This window comes from Crocuta crocuta, unplaced genomic scaffold (genome assembly GCF_008692635.1).
Source record: "Crocuta crocuta isolate KB4526 unplaced genomic scaffold, BGI_CrCroc_1.0 scaffold556, whole genome shotgun sequence".
NCBI lineage: Eukaryota > Metazoa > Chordata > Mammalia > Carnivora > Hyaenidae > Crocuta > Crocuta crocuta.
The window spans coordinates 4,663,921-4,686,743 of record NW_027527436.1 but is presented as its reverse complement, the minus strand read 5'-3'; the positions used below and the strand labels follow the sequence as shown (position 1 = coordinate 4,686,743).

The 22,823-nt window shown below is 45.4% G+C and overlaps 1 protein-coding gene across 2 annotated transcripts in view; it reads right to left on the bottom strand.

Moving 5' to 3' along the window:
• TGFB2 (transforming growth factor beta 2) overlaps nucleotides 1-22,823 on the bottom strand; it is an 82,448-nt gene that overhangs the window by 17,151 nt on the left and 42,474 nt on the right. For both annotated transcript variants that reach the window (XM_077759513.1, XM_077759520.1), the window contains one exon: nucleotides 12,945-13,108. In XM_077759513.1, coding sequence (XP_077615639.1) covers nucleotides 12,945-13,108 — 164 coding nt within the window. The remainder of the gene's footprint in view (nucleotides 1-12,944; nucleotides 13,109-22,823) is intronic.

The window sequence follows — 22,823 nt, the reverse complement described above, 5'->3', positions numbered from 1 at the left end:
ACAGAGACGTGCTGGCTCATTACAAAACAGAACAAATAACTGCATTTTCTTTTCTCTGCTGGACTCCTTCATCCATCCTAGGCATTATAAGCTTGAACTTAGGGAGAGTTTGCTCGGTAGGCTTGTTAGACTGCTGGGGCTGCCTTAACAAAGAGGCTTAAACAAGCAGCAATTCACTCTACCATGGTCTGGGGGCAAGAAGTCAGAAATCAAGGTATTGGCCATGATTCTTGGGAAGGCTTCATGGGGGCGTGGGGGGGGACAGTGTCCTTGCTTACCTCTCCCGGCATCTGGTGTTTTACCAATAATCTTTGGCATTCATTGGTTTGAAGCTACCTAACTTCAATCGCTGCCTTTGTCTTCACATGGCATTGTCCCTGCGTGTCTCTGTCTCTCCACAGTCATCTTATAAGGACGCTGATCACACAGAATTAGGGGTGTACCCCTACTGCAAGTAGGACCTCATTTTGACTTAACTGCTTGCATCTACAATGACTCTATTGCCAAATGAGGTCACGTTCTGGGGTACTGGGGGGTTAGGACTTCCACATATCTTTGTTGAGGGAACATAATCCAAACAGTAGGTATTCATAGGTTATACTGGGTTGAGTCTGTTCTAAATGTTCTATGAAGTCCTTTGGAGCAAGGGACATTCTGGCTCTTATTGCACAGTCTTTTCCACTGAATTTGCATGGTCCCTTCTAGGTAAATCCTGATTGACTCATTAGAAAGATGCACACAACCAGGTGACAAATAAGCCCTTGCACAGGCAGTCTTTTATACCGATAGAAACTACTTCTTGGAATTTGGGGTGCCTGGGTGGTACAGTCAGTTGAGCATCCAACTTCGGCTTATGAGTTCAAGCCCCGCATGGGGCTGACTGCTGTCAGGGCAGAGACCGCTTCAGATCCTCCGTCTCCCTCCCTCTTTCTCTCTCTCTCAAAAACAAAATAAAAAATTAAAAAAATAAACTACTCCTTGGAATTTTATGCACACACATCACAGATTATGTATGCACGTGTGTTGTGTGTACATGTGTATATATATCTATGTGTGTATGTATATGTATACATATATATCATATATGCATCCATCTCAAGGACAGAAAGAATCATAGTGTAAGCAATTTTTTACTGCATTTTACCCTTCCTATTTCATATATTTCATTGTGGAATGAATATAAGGGAGAAAAAGAATCGGCACGTAACAGAAAGAAGGGCCTTACAAAAGAATCAGAAGTAGGTGAAATGGCTTTTCTTCCACTGAGGCATAAATGGAACTCTCTGCTCCTGCTGAGCCGTGGCCCCCTTGAACAATGCTCGGTTGCTCTGGGGGTGCTTGAGAAACTGACACATGGCTGATTATCCTTCAGAAGTGGCTGAGCAGACCCGATCTTTATCTTGCTGCTGCCATCGCCCTGTCTTGTAATTGCCATGGCTCCTTTGAAATTGCATCCCTCTAAGGCTGTAGTAATGTATACCTCACAAGAGCTTCGAGAGAGTCTGCACAGTAGACTCCCATGGAGTACCGATCAGCTTCAAAAGAAAGACACATGAAAATAGTCTCTCTGGAGCTCAGATATCTGCATTACTATGTCACTGCCTTAAGTCTTTCTCCATATAGCGTAGAGTTCCTGTATTTCCTAGACTTACGTGCAATTACGATAAAGAATGGCATGTACAGATCTTTAGTGGCCTTTATGGAAATGTCACCAGTTATGTCTTCAAGCTACACACACACACACACACCCCCCACAAAAAGGAAAGCCTTTCCTCTGTGATGAAAGCACCTTATAATTCTCTATTGTTTCCTTCACTTTTTAAAAGTTCTCTACAGATGGGCCTTTGTGCCGACTGCACATATGCATAAACAAGGAAATTCATTTCCACAGGTCTGAGGGCCAAAGGAGTCCTCTGTGTGAACAGAAAGTCTCTCAGATGTCACAGCTCAACAGCATTCAGAAGACCATCACATATAAATCACACAGCAGAGAAAAGCATTCGGCTGGGCGAGAGTCACAGCAGTGCAGACACGGAGAGAGAGATGTGCAGGGCAACCTTCAATGAAAGCATCCGAAAGGCAACTATGTCAAGACGTTAAGTTATGTCAGTTCTTGAGGCTGGACCACACAGTCTAGTGTGGATTCTGATTGTTCCAGCTGTTTCCTGCTCTGAGGGGAAGGAGTCTCCCGACAAGACTGCAAGCTCCCTGCGGTCAGGACTGATTTTCTGAACTGATCAACCTTCCGGTTCCACTTGGACTTGATACCAACATACACATACTTGAAAGTCACACTGGCAACACCCTTCCCTACTTCTGGCTAACAATAACATATCTGGCCTACATTATAACCGAAGTCCCTTCTTATATTCAGCTGAGAACTTTAATTCAGGGGGTGTGATTATTAAGCAATCAGTCAAAAAAAAATAAAGTAATGAGCCTGGTTTTTCTGCAAACAGGGAGAGCTTATGGGTTCCCTAAGAATATCAGTTTCATTAATCTCTTATGTAATTTTTTTACCTACATGGTTATTATCCACTTAACCAGCATGAGCTCTGAATAAATAACAAAAAAATGGATAGATATTTGCTTCTTTCTTTATCAATAATTAGATATCTTTAAAGCAAATGTAGCAGAATTTCAAAATCCAAATAAATGGAAAATGTTTCTCAAAGGAGTCCCGTTGTGATCTTACATACTTATTTCACAACGTTTCCTTGCACTTGTATCTTATTTTGAAATATTTCTTAAATTCCTCGGAAAATGTTTGTTGAGCACCCACTACGCACCAGGCACCGTGTTCCAGGAATTTGTCTCTCGGGGTGGAGATGACCATAAGCCAGACAGAGACGGAGGAGAAGATCAAGTACAGCAAAACGAGAAGGGGAGGGGTAGGGTGCAGTGGAGGCGGGAGGCAGGAAGTGTTGGGGAGAGGAGTCCTAAGATGTCAGGGTGACCACGAGGCCTCTCTAAGCGGGTGACATCCGAGGAAGCACCTAAGGGAATGAAGAGAGCAGGAAGGAGAATGTGGGAGGAGGGGACAGCGGCCATAGGCTTCAGGAGGGAGTGAGCTCAGGTATCTGAGGTGCAGATATGGAGGCCAGTATGGGGGAGGTGCCCGAGTGAGGGAAGTCAGGCTGGGACAGGTCTGGACACAGAAAGGACTCTGGCTCCTAGGCGAAGTGAGGTGAGAAGCCATTGCAGGGCTTTCAACAGGGGATTTAGATCTGACCACATCCTAACGAATCACTCTTAACTGCAGTGCTAAACACAAGCTCTAAGGAGGCCACGGGTGAGAGCCATGGGGGGTGAGAATCAAGCAGGCCAGCCAGGAGGCCATTACAGTAATAAGAGACAAAACTCGCTTAGACAGGGGAGTAGCAACAGTCATAGTCTGAGAAGCAGCTGGATTTCAGATCTGTTTTTAAAAACTGTTATCACATAGGAAAATTAATTACTTTCTATCTTCCTCTTCAGTAGAACTTTGGCAGTTTCCAGAAATTAACACTACCTTTCAGAAGTCTGGATTTGTCTCCACTGAAGGAATTCCCAATTCTGTATTTGTAGGCTCTGAGCACAGCTCTAGAACAGCAGGTCCAAAACCAATTCTGAGCACTGTTGGTATCAAGAAATAAACACCTATCTTCCTTCAGGACAATCTTTGCTCCAATGGAGGTTGTAGGGCAGTTGGCATATATTAACAATATTTTTTTAAAAATGGAGCCTTTTTAAAGTCAATCTGGGAAGTATATGTCACGCCTATTTGTGTGGTGGTGAAGCAAGAAGAGGTAGGTAATAAAGACACCCCACTGGGGTCAGTCACTCTATAATCATGCTTCAAAAAGCTTTCTTCAGAAGAAAAGCAAGACACATCATGGCCCCAGCCCACCAATGCTGCCCTTAGAGTTTTGATAAAGCAAATACACGGGGAGCTAAACCCATGGCTGCTTGCCGCAGCCCTGAACTGCCCCAGTGGTAAGAGCAAATTGGTCACAAGAGACCTGGTCCAACCAGAGACGACTGACAGAATCACAAGCCATCTCTAGGGGAAATATACACCATGTTCTGGATGACATGCGATAATGCGTTCCTTATACATCCAATGTGCCGGGCACTTTACAGGGATTCTCCTCTCGGTAACTCATTAGACAAGAACCATTATCACCATTTTATGATGAAACACTGAGGTTCAGAGACATGAGTAATCTGTAAGAGCGAAAAGCTAATACATAAAAAGAGGTGGAAGAGGAACCCGGCGCCCACCGGCTGTGAAGACTCTCTTCTCTCCCATGCGGAGCTGCTCATCAGGAACTGAATGAGACTACCGTGAGCAGAATGAGTTGAAAATAGTATTTCAGGAGGCTCTGCAGCAAACTCCAGGGACAGCCACTGAGACTCTGACCCTGCGGCAATAGAGGCCGGGGTGAGTTTTCATTTTTAAGAGATTTTGAGCAATCGTTAAGTTTAAGAGACTGTTTCTAATAAAATTTCAAACTTTAGAAACTATAGGAGTAATAATGATAGTAGTAATAATGATAGTGGCCATTGAGTAGACCTACATGGTGTTAGGAGTTTTCATGCATTCGCTTTTTGCTTTTACAAATCCTGGCCAAGTAGGTGTTTTTACCCACATTTAACTGATGTGCAAATCGTCTCATTGACATGAACTCACACCGGTCCAACTCCAGAGCCTACATTCTTCTACTAGTACGGTAAAGTGGTCCAGAGCCTGGCCTCTGGCACCCGACTGCCTGGGTTCAAATACTGCTTCTGCATAGCTTGAGCAAGTTACTTAACTTCTCTGCGCCTCAGTTTCCTCATTTATAAAGCAAAGAACCCACCTCATAGGGTTATTGTAAGGATTAAATGACCCTATTTAAAGCACTTCAAATAGTGCCTAGCCTACAGTAAGCACTGTGTTCGTGATAATTAGCAATATTGTTACCGAAGTCTCTGACACAACACGAACATGGAATTATTAATTACTATTGCATGATTATCAACATTTCTTTGAATACAGTGGAGAAGGTCTACTAGTCACACCACTTTTTGGGGTCCTGTCTGTTCACAAGGTTAACAGACATCTGGAAATGTCGTAACAAAGCAAATGACAACAATCCATTTTCTTACGAGGCAAGCATGTCATTTGATCGGTTTGAAAAAAACTTGAGATATTAATAGCCTTGTGTAAACAAAGTGTTTATTATACATACCTCGTGGCTTAAATGTTTTATTTATTTCTGACAGAGAGAGAGAGAGAGAGAGACAGTATGAACAAGGGAAGATCAGAGAGAGAAGGAGACGCAGAATCAGAAGCAGGCTCCAGGCTCTGAGCTGTCAGCACAGAGCTCGACATGGGGCTCGAACTCACGAACCGTGTGATCATGACCTGAGCCGAAGTTGGACGCTTAACCGACTGAGCCACCCAGGCGCCCCCCTCGTGGCTTTTTTAAAAAGTGGGTTACTATACTGTATGTGTCTCCAAAGTTAGAATCAGCACTATAGGGATTGCTTGCTGTAAAATTCTGTGCAACAGGAGCAAAGTAAAACTTGTTTGGATTTTTTTTTTTTTTCCAGCAGCACTTTTTGGAAGTCTAATTGAACAGTGAGTTTCTTTGGCTGTGTTTGGGGTTAGGAAAAGGGGAGCATTTTATTAACCTCATTAGTGCTACGCTCCCCACTATAATAGGAACCTCACCCCACATTCTGCAACATTAGAGTCCCTTCAGAAGCAGGCCTTGGCCATCAACCTTGAATGTTCACTGTAACGCCTCACGAGTATGCATAATTTAAAATCTTTTGCAGACATTATATACTTATATATATAAAATGTTTATTAAGAGTGACTGGTGATTCACTCCTCCCTACGGAAATTTCGTGTACTTATTTCACTTCACAAACATCAATTCATTCTTTCACCCCCAAATAAGAAAAATCATTTAATATTTCCTGAATAGCTTGAAGCCGAAAGTAAACAGATACATGAGTTAGGATTCAGTCACTGTTTTCTATATCCTTGCAGTCATCTCCTAAAATGTGATTTCCTCACCTTCGACGAACTGGTTACTGTCTAAATTCAAATTCAACCACGCACTAAAATCCAAGTATTAGAGCGCTTAGGTGGCCCAGTCGGTTAAACATCTGACTCTTGATCTCCGCTCAGGTTATGATCCCACGATTTGTGGGGTCAAGCCCCACGTTGGGCTCTGTGTCAGGCTCTGTGCTGACAGCGCAGTGCCTGCTTGGGATTCTCACTCTCCTTCTGTCTCTGTCCCTTCCTCTCTGTCTCTCTCTCAAAATAAACATTTCTTAAAAAAACAAAAATAAAATCCAAGCATTAAAAAAAAAATTCAGAGAAAGCCGGAGGGGGGATTTCACTGTACTCTTCTTTGTCAAAGTCTGACAGAGTATTCCGTAAAGAGGGGATTTCCTGTATCAGAGCAAAAGTGACTGAAGCGGGTGCTCTCCCTCTATGAACGAGAGGTAGAAGTGCTTCTTCTAAGGCCACGGATGGGAACTCTAAGATTCCTCTGAAATCCACGGAGCTCATTTCATCTCAGCACATTTATCTTCTACTGATGAACAGGGAGCCCTCAGCAGATTGTATTCTACCCCGCTGTCTGGCACTCATGCCAGCGCCCTGCGTAAAGGTGACATTTTTCTCCTGATGCTCTGATGTATGATATAGTACATCACACTGTCTCCCAAAGAGTTGTGCTGCACAATTTTGTTACTGGTCTGAAGCTAATAAATTAATCTTAAAAATAATTTGGCAACTGTCTTCGGCAGATAATTCTGCAGAGGGCTCTTCCTTTTGGAGGAATCAAAGACGTGGAAGCCAAAATCTAAGAGATGACATGGAAGGCAGTAAACTCTCATATGTGGAGTGTCCATTCTCCCTCTGGCAGTTAGAAACATTGTTTCATTTCATCCTTACAATAAACACCAAGCAAATCCGGATCATTACAGAAACTAAGGTCACAAGTTGCCTCACAAAAGGTGAACCGAGAGCACAGATGCAGTCTTCCAATTCCAGGATGTCGGCGCACACGTGGAAACACAATAAAAGGAGTTCCAACATGAATAAAAGAAAATTATGTGCATATCACTTAACCAAACCTGCTCCCATCTCAATCCGGTTTATTCAGATTTCCCTGTGTAAATATTGTTGGGCTCAAAGGAATTTCTTGATTGAGATAGGCGACTCCACCCAAGGAGACCACCCAAGACATCAGGCTGCCCCCCGAATTCTCGCAGCTCCCTTTCTGGAAGGAATGAGTCCTGAGACATTTCTCTGGATCCTCCAGCTTTCGTTTTAAGAGCACCTTGGGTATATCTCTAGTAGGGGGAAAACTGTCCTTTTGGGATGCAGTGTCAAATAACCGACTGCTGTGTGAGGCCACGAAATTTTGGGGTAGCTTGTTATTCAGTGAATAGATTGCCAAAACAGTCACAAAGGTGCAAGGTGGTATCCCAGAGGTGGTCAAGTTTGAAATGAGCAGTTAGTGTGAAAAGGGTGTGAGTTAGCAAGCTAGAAATGTCTGAAAGTTCCAAGGTCCTCTGAAGTCAGGATAGCGATCCTTGGTGGTCCCATGGGGCCATGATGTCATGAATGCCCTTAAACAAGTTATAAATTTCTCAGGGACTCATCTCTTCACTCGTAAAATCGGGGATTTACCCCAGTCCAAGACGGTAGGTACCCTTGCTTTTGTTGGTGATAGTCAATTGAAGAATATTTCTCCGCCCTATTTTCTCTCTCTCATAACTCTGGGCGTGATTTTAATCATAAATATAGGAGCAAGTTAATCAAAGAAAGATGTGTTCAACTTTCCAAATGAGTTGAGAGCTCTTCTAAATATTGTAGGTTCGAAGGCACTCCCAGAGCACTGGGGCTTTATCTGATCGTGTTCCAATAAAGGCTGCCTTTGGCATAAAGCTTTAAAAACATGGTAAGGGTCATTCCCATTTGGAAAAAGTTCAGTTTTTATCCCTTTTTTTTTTCCCTTTTCTTTTTCTTCATCTATCAAAGGGCTTTACCCCCTTATTCCCTCCAATACTGGTGTATATTTGAAGTCATACCGTGATCATACCAGTATATGCTATTAAGAGTCTGTCGACGTAACAGAAGTCAGAGAGAGCGGGAGGACAGTAAGGCTTTATTTTACCACCATTCATCAAAGTTCTGGCAGGCTGTCCTGTAGGACAGGAGAGCAGTGACAACCCCGAGATCCTTTGCCAAGCTAAATACGACTTCCACGGCAGCTCGGGTGTCCTCACCCTCCCAGGCAAGGAGAATCAACAGATGCACAGCCTTGGACAAGACGAGATCTGAACTCACTCACAGAAAGGCTACCTTAGGCCCTTCTAGACTGGTATTCTGACTCTAGAGAGAATGCCTATACCCATTTTATGAGACAGCATGACCCCAAAACCCGTACTGAAATCTGTGATTCCCAGCGGAGGAGGATCATATCCAAACAACTATGAGAGCCCTTTCAAACCACATCTGTCCAGAAGCAGTCCTTTTTTTTTTTTTTTTTCTCCAAGGAGAATCAGAGTCTCCAGAAAGGGACTGTGGACAGTCCTTGCAAAAGCTCCCCCAGGACTTTCATGTTTGGGGGAGTGCCTGCTCACACACATGAACTTGCATGTGAACCCTAATAAATGACCCATTCAACCATCTGAACAGCCTGCGAACCTACTCACAGTCATCCTACCTTTCTTCATTTAGGGAGCAGAATGTCAATATGTGTCAAGGAATATGGTCATCAAAGAGATTCTAGAAACTTTAGAGGCTTTGTTCTTCTCAACAGTTGAGCTTTCCAAAGAGATAAAGATCTCCGCATGTAAGCACCATGTCTTTTTTTTTTTTTTCCCCAAAATAACATTTCAAAAATTTTGGACATAAAACTCTCTGAAATTTTATTGCCATGTATTTCGTTTTCTGAATATAATTTAGCCTCACCTTCATAATTCAAGGCTCTGATCATAAGAACGATTTCCATATTGGGGCTGGAAGAGGGACTTTATTCATGAAGGCTGCAAAGACCGCCAAATGGCTGCTAAAGGCAAGTGGGAAGTTGGAGAACAAGCCAGAAATGGGGCTCCACATAAAGACAGCACAGCAGACGTCAGAAGCCAGATGGGACACCATTGCTATACGGACTGGCTGGGTGAGCTATAAACAGGGTGAGATTTAGAAAAAGAGTCCACAACAAGCATTGCATTCATTCTGTGACCGGATTTTCTGGGCCAGCATCACCAAGGCGCATGGGCAAAAATCTCAAGTCGAAAGCATGATATGCTCCCATCAAAGTATTTCCCTCCGGCCCTCCCCTTCTAATTTCCTGTGGTTCTAGAGATAACCAGTCTGGTCACAAGTGAATAAAGGGCCAAAGGCTGCCTTTCTGGTAACTCGGCTGTGTATGTATTTTGTATCTCCTATTAGGGTGATAGGAATCTCTGACTTACTTCCTAGACGTTGGCTGTGTTTCAGGAGGTTAGATCGCTGCTCCGCTGAGCTCCAGATAGACAAGGAATTGGTTTCTTCTTCACTTTTCCTCTAAAAATATCCCCTTTCAGGTGCCTGTGTTCAGCGACAGTGAACATGCCCCACACTCACCCTCTTCATACAACACGCTTCCATCTTGGGCTGTACCTCTTCCACTGGCAGACTCCAATACTCCAATCTGTGCAGATCTGGTGGCTCACTGGCTGGGGCAGCCAGGGCTGCAGTCACCTCGAAGAAGGTACACATCCTCTAAGAAGTCACTAAGGACCTCTAAACTACCAGCCTCAAGGGACACATCCCTTCCTGGAGGTGAGATGGCCTCTGTGTGCAAGGCAAGTGGTCAGTAACTCTACTATCAGAGGCCCCTCCTCGGAGCACAGGGCCAGGGGCCTAATAATCACAGCTTATGTTACAGGCAACAAAACATAAGAGATCTTGCCTTCAATTTACTGAAGGCAGGCAAGTGAAACAGGGCCAGAGAGAACAATCCATGCTGCTACTGTCCATACAGAGAGATGTTTGCAAGCGATTTAATCAGAAAAGAAGAAAAAAGAACAAGTAATCATATTCTTGTTTTTTAATTACCTTGCAATCTATCTGGCTTTCTTTGATCTAGCTTCTTTTTCCAAGAACCCAGTCTTTGCTTTCCTTTCAAGTATCAACCCACCTTCTAGCTGGCCTTATTTTTCTTCTATTTACTATTTCTTCTATTCTTTTCTCTTATTTTTCTTCTATTCTAGCTGATACTGAGGCAAAGAGCAAGGGAAAGCGCAGTACGTGGTGAGGCGTGAGCATCTGGGAGTCACAGCTGGATTGATATCGCAACGCTGTCACTTTCTAGCTGTGTGATCCTGGCCAAGTGCCTTACTTTCTCTGTGACTCAGCGTCTTCCTCTGTGAAGAGGAGAAAGAGCACAGTAATAGAAAGAATACCTTAAATGGGTGAATGTTGGGTGAAAAGGCACAAACTTCCAGTTACAAGACAGCAAAGTCCTGGGGGTTTAATGTCCAGCATGGTGACTATCTAACAACGCTGTAGTGTAGATTTGGAAGCTGGTAAGAGAGTACATCTTAAAACTTCTCACCACAGGGAAAAAATTGCAAGACTTTGTGACATGATAGACACTAACTAAACTTATGGTGGTAAATGCTTTGCCATATATACATCTATCAAATCATTATGTTGTACACCTTAAGCTAATATAAATGTTATATTGCAATTCTACTTCAATAATTTCTGGAAAAGAAAAGAATGCCTCATCATGCCAGCTTCACAGTACAGCTGTGACTATTAACGGAGACACGATTTGGAACATGCTGAGCTCTGGTACCCAGGAAGCTGACCCTGACCCTATTCTGGGCTGTCCTCATGTGGTCTCAGGGCAGGCATTACGGTTTGAAGTTCTCCAAAAAGATGTCTTTGGGGATTCATTTTAATAAATAAGAATTATTTTTCATGAACACACACGTTAACTAGTACTTGAAGGCTCTTTTTAAAACTTTAAAACTTATTGTCTGTGGATCACCTGGTGGCTCGGTTGGTTAAGCATTGGACTCTTGGTTTCTGCTCAGGTCATGATCTCACGGTTCGTGGGTTTGAGCCCCGAACGGTGTGATGGTGTGGAGCTTGCCTGGGATTCTCTCTCTCTCTCTCTCTCTCTCTTTCTCAATCTCTCTCTCTCTTTCTCCCATCCTCTGTTCACATGCTCTCTCATTCTCTATCTCTCAAATTAAATAAATACAACTTAAAAAAAGACTTATTCTCTGCAATCTCATACAAAACATTTGTTACTATGGTAATTCCCCATTTTCCCAATAAACACAAAGAAAATGCTCATCCAAATATTGAAATTTCCAAAATGCTTAGAATCCAGAACAACTTCTTCTGCATTCAGACATCACTTCCTTTCTTTTCCACGAGTAAGCCCCCTTGTTAGTCATACAGTCGTACTTGCGTCCCCCTTAGCGCCGTGGGTCTATCAGCTCTTAGCTCTTTTTGGTTTTCCTCCATACGCTTTCTTTCCCTGGAGGTCAAGCTTCCCCCAGTGTCTCCTCACCTCTCCTGAGCACCATCAATGCGGTGCCCTCAACAGGCCCCTTGCAGACTCTGATCTTGCACAGGTCGCTCCTCCGTCAAGAATGATCATCCCTCAACCTGTGTTGACAGATACGTCTCAAGGCCCCTGCTCTAGTGTCCACTCCCTGCTGACATCCTCCAACTCTGCTCTCTCCACACACTGTTCCTATGACACCATGACACACTCAAGTTCCCCACGCACAGGTCTGCCTCCGTCCCCAGACTCGGGGCTTTCAGACCAGTGCTTTATCGTACGTACAAGTCAGCCAAAGACCCTGTGCACCACGTAGGTTCTGCTCCACATTTTGCGTATTCTGGTTTAAGTGAGTCTGGGACGGGGCCTGAGACCCTGCATCTCCCAAAGCTTCTAGATAATGCTGATCTACTGCGCTGTAACCCACTTGGAAAGCTTTTAAGAACCTTTCTGAAGTGTCAGTAACTTGGCACTTCTCCATCATCATCATCATCATCATCACCATCATTACCATCATCACCATCATCATCTTTTAACTCAGCTGCCCAGCAACTGTATTTAAGGAAATGAAAGAGATGTCAGAGCGGCCTGAAATAATGCAGGCGAGGGGCAGACAGAGAATGGGGACGAGGATGCCCTGGAGAGAGTGGGTACAATCAGAAAAGGAAAGGAGACAGAATGAGGTTAGCGAGACAGCAAAGAGAGGAAGAAAAGGGAATGAGAAAATAACAGGAAGAGAGAAGTAGCAGGAAGGAAGGGAAAAGGAAAGAAAGGAGAAAGGGATGTCCATGGGAGGAGATAAAGAAGCGGATGCCTGGGTGGCTCTGTGCGTTGAACATCCAACTCTTGGTTTCCTTCAGGTCATGATCTCAGGGTGGATGAGCTCCAGTCCCACATCAGGCTCTGCGCTGTCGGAGCTTGGGGTTCTCTCTCTCTCCCTCTCCTCTCTGCCCTTCCCCCTCTCATGCTCTCTCTCTCCCTCTCAAAATAAATAAATGAGCAAACATTTTTTAAACAAGAAGAAAGAAAAGGAAGGCCAGCTGACTTTCCTCCTTCAGGTGGAATTGAATCTACACTGTCTGACTTTCCAGACTGAAGGGTGGACTTCTGGACACCATCCCTCCCAAGGGTGGGTACTCCAGCCATTTGTGCCCCTGAAGACGCATGCTCAGACCTCCGCCACCTCCTTCTAAAGGTTCTTCCTTCCAGACCAATGGAGAACTGAGCGACAGCCGGCAGAGCAATAACAAATGAGAGCCTCTATCAGGATTGTGAATGTGCAGAGTGGTTTATGTCAGCTCAGAAAATCTGTGACGGTAGAAAGCATTTGACTTGAAGACTTCAAACTGATCTTCTCACCAAAATAACACCCACAAAAGTTACCTGATACAGTTCAATGCGTTGTTCGGGCACTCTGGCCTTTGGGTTCTGTAAACGAAAGACCCTGAACTCTGCTTTCACCAAATTGGATGCGTTCTTCTCCATCGCTGAGACGTCAAATCGGACAATTCTGAAGTAAGGTCTGTAGAAAGTGGGCGGGATGGCATCTGTAAAAAGTTAAGGCAATCATTGAAAACGATAAAATCCATTGTTCTCTCCAAAAGACTATGCAGCATGAGATAATCTCAAGAAAACATAAGGGATATATCTACAGAACGATTTAGTTTCCAATGGCCACTTTAATACCGTTAACAATTTAACCAGAAAAAAAAATAAACATGTGCATTTGGTTACAGGGGCAGCAGATTAATAGAGATTAACAAACCACTTCCAACTTCATTTGAGGGCATGCAGTTAACCCTATCCTTTGAAAGTTGACAGAGCAGTGGAAAATCCTAGATGGTTCTGGACTGGATCAAGTTCTTGACAGTTGATGCCTGGAGAGAGCTGTTGGGCTTGCATACACTGTAATCAGATGTGCCAAGAAAATAGCTCCTAATGGCAAGCAGTTTGCCCATGTATTTTTTTTTTCTTGAAGTCTTGGCATCCAAATACTCTCCTCTATCCAGGTTCATGTATTGCCTCTTTTCTGGCTTCAATATTTTGTTTTTTCCCACACATATGACCAAATACACCCTCTGGTTAAGTCAGGATGAGAAAAATTGAATTAACGAAAACTATACCCATGTACTGGCTATATCGGGTCCAGTCTTAAAATTCTTTAATCAAGATAATGTCCCTTGGTGGAAGGGAATCCCGGCTAATGAAGAGAAAGAAGCAGCCCCCTTCCTTCACTTCTGAGCCATGGAAACCACAGCGATGCAGATGGTACACAACAATTTCACGTTCATGGGTTGCTAGAGTTTCACTATTGTTTTGGAGTAATCTGCCATTGCCTTTGAATATGCCACCGGGCTGCAGCAACAAACCAATGGAGGTCCTAATTCTCTCCACGTGCTTCATACATGGCACCCATTTATTGAGCATGTACACTGGGCAGCCCACTTGTTACAGACGTTTCTACGATCTTCTTCCACAATCTTCTACAAACTTTCTCTCATTATTCCGGAATGCTCCATCCAAATCTTGGAGCTCCATTCCTTTCTACCCCACTTCTCAACTAGGGAGCTTCACTATAACATAATAACTCACAGTTGTTTATGGCTTTTTACAAGTGCTTTTATTACTTTTGTGTTATGTTTGTTTATTTTCTTTCGCCCCAGGAAATTTCAAGAATCTTGAGGGCAGAGACCATATTTGTCAGCTCTTCCTTATTCCACATACCTAGGGCAGGGCCCTGGACACACGGAATTCACCAGCAACACACTGTTTGTATAGCTGGTCATCAATGGGAGTCTTGAAAGACTCAGGCATCTGGCTACCGGCAAGACCAACTTCTTATTAAATCAATGAGCCATCTTGCCAATCTTAAAATAGAAATAAATACCTTTGGTGATTTCTTGGGAAATCCATGTCCTGACGATTACACTGAAGAAAAAAAAAAAACCGCTAGGAACACGCTGACATTTGCTGATCTTAAGAGCTCAGTGCTTTTTTCCCTCTAAGGGGCTTTCCCTCATCCCCTTCCCCATGTCCTGTGACTCTCAGAAAGCTGCGCACGGAGCAGCAGTGAATTCCGAGCCACGCTCTGCCGGAGGACTGCTTCACCAACGCCTACATGAATCGAAGCTTTGTAGCTCGTGAGCCTGGAGCTCCAGAAACAAACAAACAAACAAAATAAAAACCCCAAAAATCTAAAGCATCCCGGTGTCAGAGAAAAGAAAGTATTCATGCAGATGCAGTGATGGCCCATTGCGTTACTACTGTGAGTTAGTTGGTGGACAGTGTTCAGGCCGACAAACATTCGGACAGGCAGCCAGGTTTCTGGGGGCCCCCTAGCACTGCAGTTTGGCAAGGTGGCTGCTGGGAAGAAATCGATCTTTCTCTCCTCTGGAGCATGCCCACCCCAGGTGACTGGTACTGGCCTGACCAGCTCAGCTGAAAACAGGCCAGATGCCCAGCAGGGTAGCCGGGGCAAGGCTGGAGCCAGGCATTCTGGCTTTCTACACCCTCTAGTTTGGCCAGAACCTTCTGGAGGCCTAATGGCAGCATTCTGCCTCCCCATTAGACGGCAGAAGCTTCAAACATGCTTTGAAAGAGCATCCTGAAAGAGCAAAGCTAATTCAGTGCATTTCCTGTCATTAGGAAGAGTAAACATCGCGGGTGTTTCCCCCTCCTCATCCAGGGGCACCCCTCAGGCCCTTTCTCCTTCCCCCAACGCCCATCTTTCACACCCACCCGCCCCAATCTTATGCTTCCATCAAGTTTGTAAATAAGTGCTCTTGAGATTTATTTTTATTCTCTTTGGTGTTTATTAAACTTTGAACCACTTTCTTCCCTTTCTGGTCTTCTGCCCAAACTCACTCTTTCTTTTTATGGCTGCTTCGGACCACGAGGTCAATTTTGTTTCTTCTTCTTCTAAGCAAATTGTCCAATGATCCTGTCCTAGGCTTTTGAGCTTTGAAGGGGCGTTTGCAAATATTTACAGGAGTAGCTTGATAGTTAAGTGCAGCTGTTCTTCTCTGCTCCCTATACGTTGGCAAACAGCCTTCCTCTCTGGCTATTCTAACCAGTTCAGTTATTTGTATTCCAAATGCCTGGTAATACCTATCCGCTTTTTTTTTTTTTTTTTCTTTTTGGGGGGGGGGCTGCTTGAGAAGGAGAAGGAGTCAAAGCGCAAGGTGACATAACCGCTCAGGACCCCCACCAACGACTGTGCTTTGCTCTTGCAACCACAGTGAAGGAACCAGGCCCGGAGGCAGCTGCAGCCTGCCCCACACCCCCTGCTCCAGCGCGTGAGAGCACGAGATCACTCGATAAACACTGTTGACCAAAGAGCTGACTACAGCTTCCAAGGGCCGCCTGCAGCTGTCTCCTGCTGTCATCTGCTGTGGGTCACCAGCCCCCTGCCCGACGGAGGAACTTGAGTGACTTGGGACATGTTTCTACAATTGGAAAAAAAAAAAAAAAAGGCACAGCAAATTGCTTTGGCCTCGTCTGTGAACCTACCCTTACCTCATAAAAGCTTTTGGATGCGTGGTGTGGGGAGAGCAGACAGTGGGCCATCCACGCCCAGCCGGGAGGCAGCAGGCTCTCTCCCTGGGCTCAGGGCGCCAGAGCGACAGGGTAGGTATTTAATGTCTTGTGCAGCCCTGATCCACCCACTTAGCCTTGGAGGGATGGAGCTTTTTCCTCTGCATCCTCCAAGAACTCATTTCCCCCTCTGGAATGGGAGTTCTCCCCAAAGTCCTCTGTAATTCCAATCCCAGTTCCTATTCCAATGCCAGGTGGTCAGGTACTTGGGCTTGACCTTTGCCAACTTACCCACACTCACATCNATTTTCCTGCAACCCTTTGGATCAGACCACCAGGCTGATTCTGCCCCTCCTCCCGTGCCTGCCTCTCCTGTGTGCCTGACTCTCAGGGAAAATCTTACGCATGGGAGATTCCAGAATGACATCGAGCAAGTGGTGTTCCCCTCACCTCAACCCTAGCCACATATCTCTGCGAAACAAATTTTGGGGAATGGATAGCGGGGGGGAAAAATGAGGAACTCTAACTAGTTCTTAATTTACAAAGTAACAGCGTACTGAAAGCCTAATTCAAGCCTTAATCACAAGCTACTTTTATAAACATTGTACATTGGCCTGTTATCTCTTCCTAATAATTTATTATTAGCTTGTTGTAGATTATCTTCTCCCTAAGTAACCAGCTCAAGTTCAGGAATGCTTACTTATGGTTCTTTGGCTCTCCACAGCGCAGGGCTGGCTTCATGGATGTGTGACCATACAGTTACAGAGGCCCCACGCTCGGAAAAGCCTCATACGGGAGTTTAATGCTCGAGGGTCACCATCATGACCTTAATAATTTCATCTTTGAATTTCGGTTTTAGAAGTCAAGTCTGATGGGATAGTGAAGCAGGTGCGGGGGGCATAAGACTTTGGCCCATATGCTATCGCATCTCCCTCCCATGACCTGCAAGCCTCCCTAAGATTGGTCCTTGGCCCCCCACCACTCACCCTCTGGCACCCCCGGCCTCACCTGGGAGAGTCAGGGTTAGGTACATACAACCGAACATGCCCCCAGGCTGGCAGCTGCCCCACCTGAGGCTGGCAGTGTTGCAGCGCATTCAGAGGACAGCTCTTGCCCACTCTTGATGCAGGTCCCAAGCACACCGCAGACTTTGCAATGCTATGGTTGGAAGTGGTGGTCCCGTGGGAAGGGAGATGCCANGGGGGGAGCAGGGAGGAGGAAGGGGGTTGGACCCAGCTGTACAAACCAGGGTAAAGGCAGGGCCCCTCATGCCTGTGAATCTACTCCCACTCTGGCAGCATCCCAAACCCAGGGGAGCACGACATCAAAGAGCACATGAAGGTGCACCTGGGTGGCTCAGTCGGTTAAGTGTCCAACTTCGGCTCAGGTCATGATCTCACAGTTTGTGAGTTCGACCGCATCGGCTCTGTGCTGACAGCTCAGAGCCTAGAACCTGCTTTCGGATTCTGTGTCTCCCTCTCTCTGCCCTNGTGCTTCGGTGGTGCAGTAGGTTAAGTGTCTGACTTGGGGTCAGGTCATGACCTCACAGTTCATGGATTCGAGCCCCACGTCAAGCTCTATGCTGACAGCTTAGAGCCTGAAGCCTGCTTTGAATTCTGTGTCTTCTTCTCTCCCTGCCTCTCCCCTGCTCGTGCTCTGTCTCTCTCTCAAAAATAAATAAACATTAAAAAAATTTTAAGAAGCAGAGCACATGAAAACCCCACAACAGGTCAAGAGATAGGAGAAAGAGAGACCATGGAACAAAGGGAAAAGTTCTACATTTTTTGAACCTTCAACGGTACATTTTCCCTGCTTTGTAAACAAGAGGCTCCCCATTTTCATTTTGAAGAGTGCCCCACATGGTTTATAGCGAGCCCCACCACAGTGAGATACAGATACAGGATCTTAGTGCAATGAGGGACCTTTAAGGTCATCTGAATTTCCATCCCAAATCGTCCAGTGCAGGCTGTATGGCAACAAGGACGTTACTTGGCTTTTCTGAATCCGTTTCTTCATCTATATACGATTTGAGTAACTGCCTAGATCATACGCATTGAATCGTGTGGTTGGGATTAAGTAAGTAAGCGGATGGAACATCTGAGCACTGGCCTCGCACTAATTTCACCTCAGAAAGGTCCCTTCCTGCCCCCTTCCTCTGCTGCAGCCAAGCTGCCCAGTGGTCCTTGAGCCTTCCCTGAATATCCTCAGGGAGGCTAATTTAATGAGAAGAGAAAAGATGGGACTGGAAGGGAAGGGAAGGGAAGGGAAGGGAAGGGAAGGGAAGAAGCGGAAGCCGCTAAGTGTACTGGGGCAGTTTATCAACAACTCTGCCTATCGGTCCTCCAAAGTTCCCTCAGACTCTCCACCACCGGCCTTGAGCATTCCACCTGTTCTACTGGACCTGATATCAGGAAGGTGACAAGAGTCTTTCTTCTTGTGGAAACCAACTTGACAATAAACTATTAAAAAAAAGAGAGAGAGAGATTCTTTCTTCTCACCAGACTTCTCGCCTCAAGCTGTTCCACCGCCCACCACAATGCTCATAACAGGACTACTTAAAAAAAAAAATGTCAGCAGAAAACAAAACCTGAGGAAAGTCTTCCAATATCCCCAGCGTGTGATGAGCTCTGACAAAGAGTGTGGACTTGGGGCCTGAAAGAAGTACCCCCAAGAAGGTCCAGAGCTCAGCCGGTAGGGAAGCAAAGCCTCACTCATCCAACTGTTTTTATTTCCAGCTAGTTTTGCCTTCGTGCCTGAGACAGTCACCATCTACCTGAGCCTTAAAAACCTCTCAGAAGAGAGGCAGCAAGAGGCTCACAGAGCAGTCGGGCCCCCAATGAGGAGAGGCTGTGGAGCCTCCGTAGTTCTCAGAGCCTGGGCAGTGGCACCGTCAAACTCCTTGGGCTCCGCTAATGCTCCCCCAAGTTTACGAACCACTGAAATGAAGGACAGAAGAAGAGAAATCCACACAGAAAGACAAAGGAGCACCTATGATAGGTATTTTTTTTGAAAGCACGATCATCTTCCAACATACTTCTAAAATTAAAAATACTGATTATTTAATTAGTCTCTTGTTCTTTGTTAATTTTTTAATGTGTTATTTATTTTTGAGAGAGAGACAGAGCATGAGTGGGGGAAGGGCAGAGAGAGAGGGAGACACAGAATCCGAAACGGGCTCCAGGCTCGGAGCTGTGAGCACAGAGCCCAACGTGAGGCTCGAACTCGAGAACCGCGAGATCATGACCTGAGCCGAAGAAGGACGCTTAACAGACTGAGCCACCCAGGAGCCCAATTAGCCTATTGCTGTTGTTGTTGTTGTTGTCTATCTCCTGCTGCTAGAATATAAACTCCATAGAGCAATCTTTGTTTCATACGATGAAGTACGCAAAGCATCTGGGAAAGCACATAGAACACAGTTCAATAAATAGTTTAGAATGCTTTAAAAAAAAAAAAAGACAAAGGAGTATCTAGACTTTTTTTTAAGAAAAAAAAGTTATTTACTTGGAGCATCTAAACTTTTGGTCAGGCCTGACACAGAGAAAAAAGAGAACAGAAAACAGGCAAAATTGCAGCAACATGAGGCTCTTCTTATAGAAAAACAAAATTCCCTCATGGTTTGCACTAATTGTCTACCTTGACTACATATTTCAAGCTAAAGAACTTGAAAAGATGAATGCCTGGGTCGCGGCCTGAGAGACTGTTTAATTAATTAGACTCAGAGTGACTTTTCTCAGCTCCTCAGATATTCCCAGAGACAGGAGAGAGAGAGCCCAATCCTTAAAAGAATCCTCCTTAAAAAGGAACCGATAATACTTAGCTTGAAGCAGAGACAACTTAGAAGATTCCAAGGACCTCAGGGGCTTGCGTATGGGAAGTTCTTACTTTCCAAAATGGGCAGGGAAGTCATAGTTTGGCTCAACATATACAGAGTTTTTCTAATAATTTTAGAAGAGCTTTTAAAAAATGCACTGCCTTCCAGGTTGGGGGCANTGGAAGGTGAACTAGGTGAACTAGAGGGCCACCCAGGTCACTTGCTGTTGCCATCACATCATTCTTATGTGGAGGTTCTCCATTCGTGAAACCTCCAAAAGTGGTTTTCCTCCCCTAAATTCTTCCTTAGATGACTGTCACTCACCAACGGAGTCGGAATTACCTGGGTTGGTGGGGGATTTATTAATATGCTTATTGTCTGGCTCTATCCCACACCTACCACTATTTCAGATGGCTCTGTTTTACACTCAGGTTTTTTGTTTTTTTGTTTTTGTTTTTCAGAGGGAGAGTGCGTGCGCACATGCGTACAGAATGGGGGTGAGGGGGCAGAAAGAGAATCTTAAGCAGGCTCCACACTCAGCAAGTTGCCAGACATGGGGCTCCATCTCACGACCGTGAGATCATGACCTGGGCCAAATCAAGAGTCAAATGCTTAACTGACTTGAGCCACCCAGGTGCCCCTCGGATGGTATTTTTAATCCCCATTTCACAGAGAGAGAAATTAGAAAGAAGGAGAGTGAAATAGCTCTTGGCTAAGGCCAAGGCGAGCCTGGCCCTTCAGTCAATATCGAAGGCTTTTCATTATAATGCCTGCCTTTTGTGCAAAGGAGCCCCTTGCCTGGAAGGCATGAATCCTACGCGGGCAGAAATCCCCACACCCGCATTGGAGCACTGTGGCAAAACCGAACACAAAGAGCCTCCTTTCCAGCTAGAGATCAGCTTGACCTTGCCTGAAAGCTTAAGAAAGTTCCACGCAAGATCAAAGATTTTCACTGATACTCCTTAAAAGAATGCCTCCGATTTGGAGATCTGGGGCCTTGCTCATTGTGAATGTTTCCCCATGAGACGCGCTTTGCTAAAACCAGAATCGTCCAGAATCTTACGGACTCTCGTACAGATGTGCCTGGCGGCCCCAGCCCCGCTGCCATCCACGGGCTTGTGCCCCAAGCTCCTGGAGTGAACAGGATTAAGTCCTCATCTCCCTCTCCAGAAATGACCACTTTTCCTGCAGTCCCATAGTAATTGGCATGGACTTCTGACACGCTTAATGAGTGTAGCAGCCCCTCATTCCTGACCTCCCCAGCTCGGAGGGAAGCCGTTTGGGGTTCACTGGACATCCCCCAGAGTGCGGCAAGACAAGCAACCCACTGAACGGCTGGAGGGCGATAAACTTGCTTCTATTCGTGTGTGCGGAGACACAGCCAGCCAGAAGCCAAGACAATTGTGTTTTGGGGTTTTCTGAAATTTGTCTTGGCTCACTGGCTACGGGTTTTATTTCACTACCACATCCCAAACACTGCTGACATTCAAGTCACAGCAATTTAACACAAAGTGACTGAGAAATAAACAAGCGCATCAGCGGTGGTTTCTGACTTTCTCTCTGGCCATCCCTCCTATTAAATGTAACACAGCACCAGAGCATCTGCCATTGAAAGGGGGGAGGGGGCACGTCTCCAAGACAGGGACAGTGTCGAACTTGACATGCTGTTGGCATCTGCGAGGCTAACTGTGTCAGCATCGGCTTATGTGACTTGGCCTTCACCTAACTGCTATTTGAGATCGTGCATACTGTCGGCCTGAGTGTTTGGGCCCCTTCTTCCCCATGGCAAACGTGGTAAAATCACAGTGGGGCCGGCCCACGGTGGCCACTTTTCTAGAATTGTGACAGACACGGGGATTCTAAGTGTCTGCTTCCAAGTTTCCATCAGGCTCATAAAAGCACACCTACATGGAAACACCTATTCTGTTTCAATTCCTCCATGTTTCTCACTCATCATGTGCGTAGGGCGTGCTGGGTGTTAGTGGTAAGATCCACGGCTGTGGAAAGGGACAGGCCAAGCGTCACTGCTGAGAGCCCCATGGCTAACACAGAAAAGTGTCACAGACAAAGAGCATGGTGAGGGCTCCTGGACCCTCGTCTGTGGGCAGGGGTCCCGTGAATGCGCCATCTCCCTTTGGAACGGGCTCACCATGGCAGACTCCTCTCATGGTTGGGAGGGCCATTGATGGCGCTCTTCTCCGCCACTGTCTCATTCTTTAACACATATAGAGCTCTCTTGGCTTGGGTTCCTTCTTTCCTTCCTTCCTTCCTCCTCTCTCTCTCCATTTTTACCGTCTCTCCTTCCTTTGCTCCATGTTCTCTCTCTGCTCTTGCTTCCTTCTCTTCAACTTGTGCTTTGTTTCTCTCTACAATACCTAGGAGGCAAAAGAGTCATGATTTTGGTTCCTTAATGGCATTTAGAGAAGCCAATGATCCCGCGGCCTAGTTCTCCATACACCGATTCTAGAATTCAGCAACTGTTCCCAACAAGGTCAACTGAAAAAAAGAAGGCAGCACGTGCTGCCTTCACTAACAAACTAAACTCGGAAATTTAGTATGTCATCCTTAATCTTTTCATGGATTAGAGGCACACTTTTAATCTTTTTACAGACTGAGAAACCGAGGAGTAAAATCCTTCCAGGATTATACCACTCATTGGCAAAATATGGATTAAAATGCACAGTCTTAGTCATGTTTGTCCATCCCTGCAAAGGGAGCATTCTTATCCCCACACTTGAACATCCCGCTTTCCAGAAGCTCCTGCACTTTCCCTGCAGCCCTATAATGCTTCGTGTGGATTTTCGACGTGCCATTTAATGGGTGTAGTGGCTCTTTCTTAGGCTGCGAATCTTTCTCGAATCTTTCTAAAAGTACGGCGTGATGCATACTATGGCCAGTGCATGTCTGGTACGGCGGGC